The 10,529-nt window shown below is 50.0% G+C and overlaps 1 protein-coding gene across 1 annotated transcript in view; it reads left to right on the top strand.

Moving 5' to 3' along the window:
• Positions 1–5,296, top strand: part of LOC106812284 (ATP-binding cassette sub-family C member 9-like) — an 8,817-nt gene extending 3,521 nt beyond the window's left edge. Inside the window, exons 2-6 of the mRNA XM_014816117.1 lie at positions 3,281–3,337; positions 3,762–3,962; positions 4,585–4,740; positions 5,052–5,251; positions 5,290–5,296. Of these exons, the coding sequence (XP_014671603.1) occupies positions 3,281–3,337; positions 3,762–3,962; positions 4,585–4,740; positions 5,052–5,251; positions 5,290–5,296 (621 nt within the window). The remainder of the gene's footprint in view (positions 1–3,280; positions 3,338–3,761; positions 3,963–4,584; positions 4,741–5,051; positions 5,252–5,289) is intronic.
• The last annotated feature ends 5,233 nt before the right edge of the window (positions 5,297–10,529 follow it).

Raw genomic sequence — 10,529 nt, 5'->3', positions numbered from 1 at the left:
TAATGCATCTGAATAAAGTCTGATCGAGAAATGACCCAGTGACGTCACCGAACACGTTTTTTTCGTCATTTACAATTATTTAAATAAATAAATAAAATAAAATAAAACAAGTAATAAACGTATTATACGACTACAACAACGCAACGCGGGGCCGCAAATATTACATGGTTACATAAATGTCACAACGATTTTTAAATAAACGCAGCGAGGGAGGGAGAATTTACTGTAGGACTACAGTCTTCAAGTCAGCCACTCCGCAATATAAAGTTAATTTCAGACAGTTNGCACGCACGCACGCACGCACGCACGCACACCCGTGTACGTACACACGCACGCACGCACGTGTACGTGAACACGCACGCACGCACGTGTACGTGCACACACACACACACACGCACACACGCACGCACGTACACACGCACGTGTACGTGCACACGCACGCACGCACGCCTACGCAGTAGCACTGTTCATCTTAATCAGCTACTGTTATAGACACGCGCGGTTTACCAAATTTTGCTGGGGCGGCGCACGACTTCGGAACCCGACAATCGAGACAAGTAAACAACAAGCGCGCAGCGTTAAACCAGCAAACATAAATAAGTTGTATTTCAAACGCGCCGCTGATAGAGATAAACCGAAATAGATTTTTACACACATCCAAATTCGAGCATTGATACTATAGGGGAGGGGGGGGGTTGCTTAAGATGAAATCATGTGTTTTTTTTTCTTATTTGATGTCGAGTACGCGAGTTATGAAAATAGTTTGCCGCGACTAGACATTGAGACTTTCCCACCAATTACCTTCCCTTCGTGAGATTTAATATTTTCTTGCTTTACATATAAAGTTACAGCTAAGAATATTGGTATAAGCCGTGATTTACGGGGTCGGACGTCGCGAACGTCGCGTCGCGTCAGCGTTCGATCGTTCGTCGTTTGGCCGGAATTTTGCCACGAAATAACAGGCCTGTCTTGTAGATAATTATATTACGAAGGAAATAAAGTCAATACCGGGTGTAGGCATGCAGTAAAAAGCATAAACGCCACTGCTGAATAAACGCATGCTTGAATATGCACCAGGGTCATGTGTGACGAAAACAATAAAACGCCGGGACGGCGGTTGCGTGTATTTCGAGGCGAATACCGGTTACATCAACACACCAGTGACAGACACAATTTATCTCTCTGTTTTGTGCACAAACGTTGTGTGCTGTGTGTGTGTGTGTGCGTGTTGCTGTGTGCGTGTGCGTGTGGCGTGTGCGTTGCGTGTGCGCTTGTGCGCCTCGTGCGCGTGTCTGTGTGTGGAAGAGAGGGAGTGTGTTTGTGCGTGTGGCCCGTGTGCGTCTTGCCGTGTGCTGTGTGCCGTGTTTGTCACAATTAAGGTAAAGTATTATTACCATGATTAGAAATATTATCGGCCTATCGTGACCTTCGGTCTATCGCGACCTTCGCGTCTAATATGGTCCCTTTCATATTCGCGTCTATAATCGGGAACCTTCGGTCTATCGACCTTCGGTCTATAGGTCCCTTTTCAATATTCGGTCTATCGGACCTTCGGTCTATAGTGTCCCTTTCAATATTCGGTTCATCGGACCTATCGCGTCCTATAGGGCGAGCCCCCGATAAGTTATGCCTCCTCCCTCAGTACAGGGGAGAATGGCCTGCGATGCGCTCCTGCCTGTCAGTACGTCTAAGGGGTCGTTGTAGTATAGTTACAAGATATGTCCCGAAGGTACATACTATGTAATACACACGTTGTACAGACTTGTACTACAGAAGTGTACCCAGCCGGGCGGATGACAGGATACTTTGTCTAGGGCGGGTGGGGTGCAGTTGGGAAGGGCCACTTGAGATTTTTTGTTTAGGCGGCAACTGAAGCGGCGGCAGCGCCGTCCGCTTCTAGTCGCGCGAGGACCGCGAGGTGCGAAAGGAACCGGTGGCGGCGGTCGGGGGATGGCCTTCCCAGAAAACATTTTTAAATCAAGACTTCACTTTTTTATTGCATTTTCAGAGCATATGAGGCGGAATTTTTGTACCTTCAACGTCTTGTCATTAAGCAATGAAACAGACAAGTTCAGTAAAGGCAAAATCCCAAAGCCACAAAACCATCAACTTGCAATTGACAATTAACTGCTCAGAACGACAAGATACTAGTACCGGTGAAATCAAACTGCCCCGATATGCGCAAGTTGACCATTTTATTACAAAGAAAATTAAAATCATTTACATGTTACTAATTTTATATGCTTTCCGCTTTCATACATTTAGATATAAAACTTGAACTTTCAACTTGATTTCATGGAATGATTATTATCTTTACTTATAAACGATACTCAGCTATTCTTTTGCCACAGGGGCGTGTACAGGGATTTGTACAGGAAAGGGGTCCAACTCGTAACACAAAACTGGAGACGCGCGAATGGGGGTGTCTGTGGGCCTCCCCCAAGAAAAATTTGAAATTTAGACCCCCTCAACGATTGCGTTTCTGCGGCGAAAGGGCAGGTGCGGGCGGTACCCGGACCCCTGGACCCCCACCCCGTACACGCCCCTGTGCCAAGTAGTATTACGTACCAAATTTAGACAAATGATGTGGGCTCTTGCCAGAAGAATATTAGTAATAGTACTACTTAAGTACCACGTTTTAAGTAAAAAATGCAAAGATAAGCATCCCGAAAACATATTCAGAATTGAAATTATTGAAGCGAAATAATTAGCAGGGGGGTTATTACCCCGGAGCGGTTACCAGGTCTACTAACAAGCAATCAACGCTGGCGCAGCCCTGGCCGCGCGATCTGTCAGCGCCGAAACAAGTCCTGGGTCGCCCCCCCGTTCCCCCTAAAACTCGCCTCGGCAAAAACAAACTTATTTTTCAGTATTTTCTGCTTTAAAAATTCTATATTATTATTTTTTAAAATGGTGGAGAGAAAAATTTTCCGTGGGCCGAAAAAGCGACCACTCTAATTTTTTAGCGGGGGGTGCGCCACCCCCTGCCCCCCCCCCAGCCACCCACCCTGGCCTTCGCCTTGCGTACCCTAACCCTACCTAACCCTAAACCCTAACCTAGACCCGTAAACCCTTAAACCCCTTACCCTAAACATACCTTATATAAAAATCATTAACATAATACTAAGCAAACCTAAAAACCTCGAGAGTAATATCTGGTAGCTAACCTTGATATGACAACGACCCATCTGCCTCAGTACAGGAGAGAATGGCGCGTGTGTGTAAAGTTGTGTCTGAACTGTCGGGATAGCGCCATTTTATAATCGTTGAATTGTTTCAGGAGCACTCGGCGGAGCAACAGTATCTACAGTTCAGGGCCGTGTACAAGCAGGAAGAGGTACTTACACTCTCCCCTGCCTCCACCGCTGCCACTGCTCTCTCGCGCACGCGCATCGGGGAAAAATGAAACTAATCACGAAATAAATACTGTTACTACTAATAATAATGCTAATAATAAAGCGTAATAATATAACTAATGATGACTAATCGTTGCATTTTCGGCGACGGCACGCGTTACGTGGCGTGAATGGCGGTGTGCTTCTGCTGACAGAATGCTAAATCGTTTCTCCTTTGTTGCGTAATGAACCAAGCGGCAATGTGTTATTATGTGTCGATGCAGCAAACTAGAGTGAAACGTGGATTCATAACTTCGGTATTATAATTTAATTATTAGTTGCTAACCTCTTTTAATATCGTAATATCAACGATAATTCAGAAAATGATAATGTAAAAAATCTAACGACCTCTGTCTCTCTCCCCAGGAGGCAGCAAAGCGGGCGGGCAGGCGGCCGTCGCTATGGCGATGCTACGCGAGGGTGTCATGGCGGACGATGGTTTACACGGGCGTCTGCAAGCTGTTCGCGGTGCTGCTGGTGTTCGTCGGACCGTGGGTCATCGGGCGCATCATAGTCTTCCTGTCACGCACGTCTACGGATGCTGATACCGTCGCCCCCGGCAACCAGGTACGCGATATATTCGTCTAGTATAATAGTATAATAGTATAACTGCGTATGTATGGGTGTGTTGTATGGGTCAGTATATTCGTCTAGTATAATAGTATAACTGCATATGTATGGATATGTTGTATTGGTCAGTATATTCGTCTAATATAATAGTATAATAGTATAACTGCGTATGTATGGGTGTGTTGTATTGGTCAGTATATTCGTCTAGTATAATAGTATAATAGTATAACTGCACACGTATGGGTGTGTTGTATGGGTCAGTATCTTCGTCTAGTATAATAGTATAATAGTATAACTGCGTATGTATGGGAGTGTTGTATGGGTCAGTATATTCGTCTAGTATTATAGTATAATAGTATAACTGCGCACGTATGGGTGTGTTGTATGGGTCAGTATATTCGTCTAGTATAATAGTATAATAGTATAACTGTCAGTAACTAATAATTACTCTCATCGTTAACTTAACACGACCACTTTGATGCTAGTTGTTAGATCGCTTATACAGTTATATAGATAGGTTATTAACATTGAAACCGACGATTGCATTCACAAATAATTTTTATAGATAGCTTTGATATGTAGATAGCAAGATTTGACCGATCGCGTCCGTGCGTTTCAGACGGCGGCGGCGGTGGTGGACGTGAGGCATCTCGCTGACAACGGCTACGTGCTCAGCCTCCTCCTCTTCCTCGCATCCCTGCTGCATCACACGCTTACACAGAGCTTCATGCTTCACGCGCTCGTCAAGGGCGTGCACCTGCGCGCCGCCATCCAGGTACGCGCCGGCACCCCCTGGTGGCACGCCGCGGGGGACCGAAGAGTTCGTTGGTCGGATGAAGTGGGATTTGTGATTCGCACTCGTGGGGTTTAAAAAATTTAACGTCGCGTTAGCTCACGTGCATTGTTTTTGGACTTGATTAACAGATCGAAAAAGGGGGATGCTATGAAAGTTGTGCTGGAATGCTAAATGTTATTATTTGTGTGTTTGTCGATGCAGTTTTACACCAGGTTGACTTAGTGCTGGCCAATAAAGCTGTCTACGTGAGACTCGAACGTGATTGTCGTTTGTTTACATCTCCATCGCAGATGTTTGTTTACGACAAGTCACTGCGCCTCGCTCTGTGGAGCCACGGTGGCGCCTCCACCGCCCCCGGCAGCGACGCCATACCCGCGCTCGCAAACTGCGACAAGACGGGCGCCACCGAGATGGTGTCACTCGCTGCCGGCAGGGGGAGCCACCGCGAGACGAGCGGCGGGAACCGAGCGGACGCGGAGATGGACGGCGTGCTCGATCTCACGGACGTGACGCTGCTCGCCGGGGAAGAAGCTAACCACCTCCCTCCCCCGCCCTCCCCCGCCGCCGCCGCCGCCGGACCCCCCTCCCCCCGCTTCCCGACGCGGCGGCGGCACGGCGGGGGAGGAGCACGCGGATGCGGCGTCAGCGCGGGGGACGGGCGAGATCTTCAACCACGTCGCAACGGACGCTAACAACGTGCTCATGATGATCTACCTGTTCCACTTCGCATGGACCATGCCTATAGAGGTGAGAGCGCAGCCGCGCACACAGGGGGACAGCATTACGTAGGGCTGGAGGTGTTAGTGTTCAGACTATAGTAAGTAACGGGTGGATGTATGTAATATGAAGATGGAGGTGTTAGTGTTCAGACTATAGTAAGTAACGGGTGGATGTATGTAATATGAAGATGGAGGTGTTAGTGTTCAGACTAATAGTAGTATTTATAACGGGTGGAATATATTAATATGAAGATGAGGTTGTTATGTGTCAGACTAGAGTAAGTAAGGTTGGATGTAATGAAATGAAGAGGAGGTGTTATGTTTAGACTAATAGTAAGTAACGTGGATGTATGTAATATGAAGAGAGGTGTAGTGTTCAGACTAATAAGTAACGGGTGGATGTATGTAATATCATGAGTTAATAAAGACAAGTAGTAGAAGGATTGAGCATGTATGTATCCTCTCCAGGTGAGCATCACTATCTACCTGTACCATCACCTTGGCTGCAGCGCTCTGTCGGTCTCGCCATCATCATCTATCTTCATGCCCGGTCCAGTAGCAAGATCGGCTGCATGCTCGCCCAGAACAGCGACGACACCGGTAGGTGTTGCTAGTCGCATTCCTCGCGTGACCGCTCGTCGAGTGTTGCTTGTTGCTTGAGGCACACGAATTTCGGCTTGCATTGTAAAAGATCGTAAGTTCTGTGATTGACGCGTTTTCGGTGGCGATGTGGTTTTGAACTTGCTGCCATGACATTTTTGACAGTTGTAACGTTTTTGACCCGTTGCCGGAATTTTGACCTGTTACGTACGTTTTGACAATTGTGACCATTTAACCCGTTGTCGTGACGATTGACCCGTTGGCTCTTTTTCGTGGTTACAGCGGCACCCTGACGACCGCATCGGGTCCGCACTAACGAGCTGCTGCTGGGGGTGCGTACGATGACAGAGCTGGCCGTGGTCAGGACGCACTGTGGCCGGCGTGTGTGAGCGCGGTGATTGAGGAAGAGGTGCGAGCGCTGCTGGCGGGCGCGATGCTAACGTCCCTGGCGACCAGTTCGTCAACAACGGAGTGCCGATCAGGCACGCTCGTGGTGATGTTTCATCCGGCTGTCCGTATCTATAATAGCCTGTATTATCGTGTGATTTCGTTAACAACGGCGTGCCGATTGCAGTGCACGTCTCGGGTGAGGTTGTCATCGCAGCTGTCTGTATTATATATACCTGTGTCTATATAATATATACGCTGTATGTATCGTGTGTAAGTTCGTAACACCGGCGTGCGCGATCAAGTGTCACGGCTCGTGTGAGTGTGCATCCGCTGTCGCGTATCTATATATCCCTGTGTCTATATAATATATACCTGATGTATGCGTGTATGTCGTTAACAACGGCGTGCTGATGCCGGTCACGCCGTGTGAGTGTGTCATCGCCTGTCCGTCTCTATATACTACCTTGTCTATATAATATTACCTGTATGTATCGTGTGATTTCGTTAACGACGGCGTGGCCGAATCAGTGTCAGGGGGGGGGGGGGGGGGTCGGGGGCTCAGTGTGAGTGTTGTCATCCGCGCTGTCCGTACTATATATTACCTGTTCTATATAATCATATACCTGTAGTATCGTGTGATGTTCGTAACAAAACACGGTGCTGCCAGTTGGTCACGCTCGTGTGATTGTTTGTCATCCGGGGTGCTGTCGTATCTATAATACCTGTGTCTATATAATATCTACCTGTTGTATCGGTGATGTCGTTAACAACTGGGTCCGATCAGTGTCACGCTCGTGGTGAGTGTTGTCATCGCGCTGTCCGTATCTATATATACCTGTGTCTATATAATATATACCTGTATGTATCGTGGATGTCGTTAACACGGCGTGCTGATCATGTCACGGCTCGTGTGAGTGTTGTCATCACCTGTCCGTATCTATATATACGTATGTTATCGAGTATGTTCGTTAACAACGGCGTGCCGATCAGTGTCACGCTCGTGGTGAGTGTTGTCATCGTGCTGTCCGTATCTATATATACCTGTGTCTATATAATATATACCTGTATGTATCGTGTGATGTTCGTTAACAACGGCGTGCCGATCAGTGTCCACGCTCGTGGTGAGTGTTGTACCTCGCGTGTCCGCGTACTATACTATACCTGTGTCTATATAATATATACCTGTATGTATCGTGTGATGTTCGTTAACACGCGTGCCGATCAGTGTCACGCGTCGGTGAAGTGTTTCTCGTGCTGTCCGGATCTAATATGAACTGTTCCGTACTATATTGTACCTGTCACAGTGTGTGTATCTATATATACCTGGTCCGTATCTATATTGTTACCTGTGTGTATCTATACTACCTGTGTGTATCTATAATTACCTGTGTGTTATCTATATGTAGCCTGTGTGTGTCATCATATGTACCTGTGTCCGTATCTATATATGTACGCGTGGTATCTATACTACTGTGTGTAGTTCTATATTACTGGTGCTGTATCTATATGTAGCCTTGTCCGTATCTATAACCTGTGTGTGTATCTATATGTACCTGTGTCCTATCTATATGTCCGCTGTGTGTGTATCTATAATGTACTGTGTCCGTACTATATTACCTGTGGTGTGTAATCATATGTATCTGATTCGTACTATATATACCTGTGTGTGATCTATATTGTACTGTGTGGTGTATCTATATGTACCTTGGTCCGGTATCTATACTATACCCTGTGTGTGTATCTATATGTACCTGTGCCAGTATCATAATTATGTAACCTGGTCCGTATCTATATATATCTGTGTGTTGTACTTATATGTACCTGTGTCCGTATCTATATGTACCTGTGTTGTACTATATGTAGCCTGTGTGTGTATCTATATGTACCTGTGTGTGTATTCTATTACCCTGTGTGCAAATGTGTTATGGTCGTGAGTGCGTGCGTAACGATGATAACCTCTCTCTCTCTTCCTGCTCTCTCTCCGCATTGTGCAGTCGTTTGGCATGTACACGGCGATGCTGCGCACGGCTCGACCCGGAGAGGCGTCACACTCCCTCCGCTGTCGGCAATGCTCAACATCGCCTTCATGTTCCCCATGTCGTCTCGACCTTCGTCAATGCCGCGTCAGTCACGCGGCGCTCGCACCTTCTGCCCCCCCGAGTACGCCGACGCACCGGCGCCGCCGCCGAGGTCGACGACCACCGCGAGATCCGACGAACCCAAATCAGTTGGCGCCTGCCCGACAAAGGCAGCCGACGCCCCGCGCTCTCGCCGGGCGCGAAGTTCGTCCCACCAACCAGGAGGCTGCCGCTGCGGCGAGGGCACCGACCACCAGAGGCGCCGCCGCGCAGGAGGGCACCTGATCCACGAGGAGGCGCCGCCGGTTTTGTTTTTTTTTTTGTTGGCACGAAGTCGCCGACCACCAGAGGCGCTGCCGTGCGAGTGCGACGCGGCGCGAACGGTACTGCCTCGCCGAGAAAGTAATGGCGATGGCGACGCCAGGGTCGACGCGGGGCGGGCAGTCACCGGGCAGCGTGCGCTGCAGGCGATGTGGCGACGAGCGTCGAATGAAGTTGCCCGCCAGGCGGCGGCGTCGTCGGTAACGCTCCGGGTGACGCGGCAGAGATGCCGCGAGACAACGCGCCGCCAGGCGCGGCCGGCAGCAAAACCAGAGCACAGGCAAGACCCGCGCGGAAACCACTACCAACAGCCCCTCGCCCACCGCACCACCCCCCACACACCAAACCACGAGGATGGCGGAAGGCGGCGTGGTTATTGGATCGCTGGCTTCGCGGTGGGACGCGCGAGCGGACCGCTGCGCCCCAACCGCGGCGGTGACGTCCACACACACACACCGCCACACCTCCACACCACAACACGTAGGAGCCGCGCAGCGCAAAAGTCCTCAGCTGAGCCTAGCCGCCATCTTGGCAACGCGATGCTGAGAGGCCCGTCGAGTTCCACGGTGATGACACGCAAAGCGGGGGCGAGGCAGGCTGCGCCCACGGGCGGTGTGGGTGGGCGGGTGGGAGCAGGGGTGGGGGTCGTTGGCGGGGTGGTGGGTACGACGGGACACAGTAGAGGCCCGTCGAGTTCCACGGGTGAGTGAGTGCGAACGGTGGCGGGGCTGCGTACGGCGGGGTTGTGTTGCGGGGTGTGGTGAGACCGCGATGCGTGAGAGGCTCCGTCGAGTTCGCACGGGTGAGTGACACTGAGCGGGTGGGGCGGGCTGCGGCTACGGTGCCGGTGCGTGGGGCGGGGGTGATGGTTTGAGACGGAGGACGCGTGAGAGCTCCGTCGAAGTTCGCACGGGTTGAGTGCACGACCGGGTGGGGTGGGGACCTGGTGGCGACAGAAAACTAATCTTGTGAACTTGTGGTGTGTTATATGGGTGACATGCTTGTCATGTGCGTGAGTGTAAGTTGCTGCCTATGTAGCGCCGGTGTTGTATGGGTGAGTGTTAACACCGTGGAAGTAGATACCTTGTGCTTGTCACATGTCCTGTGTGCGTGTGTGTGTGTGCGTGCGTGTGTGCGTGGTGTTGTCCTGTACGTCGCGTGCGTGTGTGTGTGTGCGTGCGTGTGTGCGTGGTGTTGTCCTGTACGTCTCCTCTACGTCTCCTGTATGTACGTACTGTAATTCACGCGCGTGCCTGCATCGTTGCAGCGGCCGTAAGGGCAGCATCGCGCTGTGTGCGCAGCGGCCGTGGCTTCTCAACGCCTCCGTCGCTGACAACATCCTCTTCGGCGAGGAGCGGGACGAGGCGAGGTACGCTGCGGTGGTGCAGGCGTGCGCGCTCGAGCCGGACATAGAACTACTGCCGGAACACGACGCCACCGAGATAGGAGAGAGGGTAGGTGGCGCTGCTCGCACGTGCGCCCGAGGAGAGTTCATAGTTCATAGCGCATCAGCACTTTACACTATCTCTGTGTCTCGCTTGTCTTTTTTCGTGATTATTTGCATTATTGTATCGCAGTGGGAGATTGAAACATGTGAACGTCTGTCCTTATCTCTCACCTCGGCAGGGCATCAACGTGAGAGCTATATTATTATGCGTCT

This window comes from Priapulus caudatus, unplaced genomic scaffold (genome assembly GCF_000485595.1).
Source record: "Priapulus caudatus unplaced genomic scaffold, Priapulus_caudatus-5.0.1 Scaffold630, whole genome shotgun sequence".
Taxonomy (NCBI): Eukaryota; Metazoa; Priapulida; class Priapulimorpha; order Priapulimorphida; family Priapulidae; genus Priapulus; species Priapulus caudatus.
This window is presented reverse-complemented; position numbering and strand designations above follow the sequence as displayed.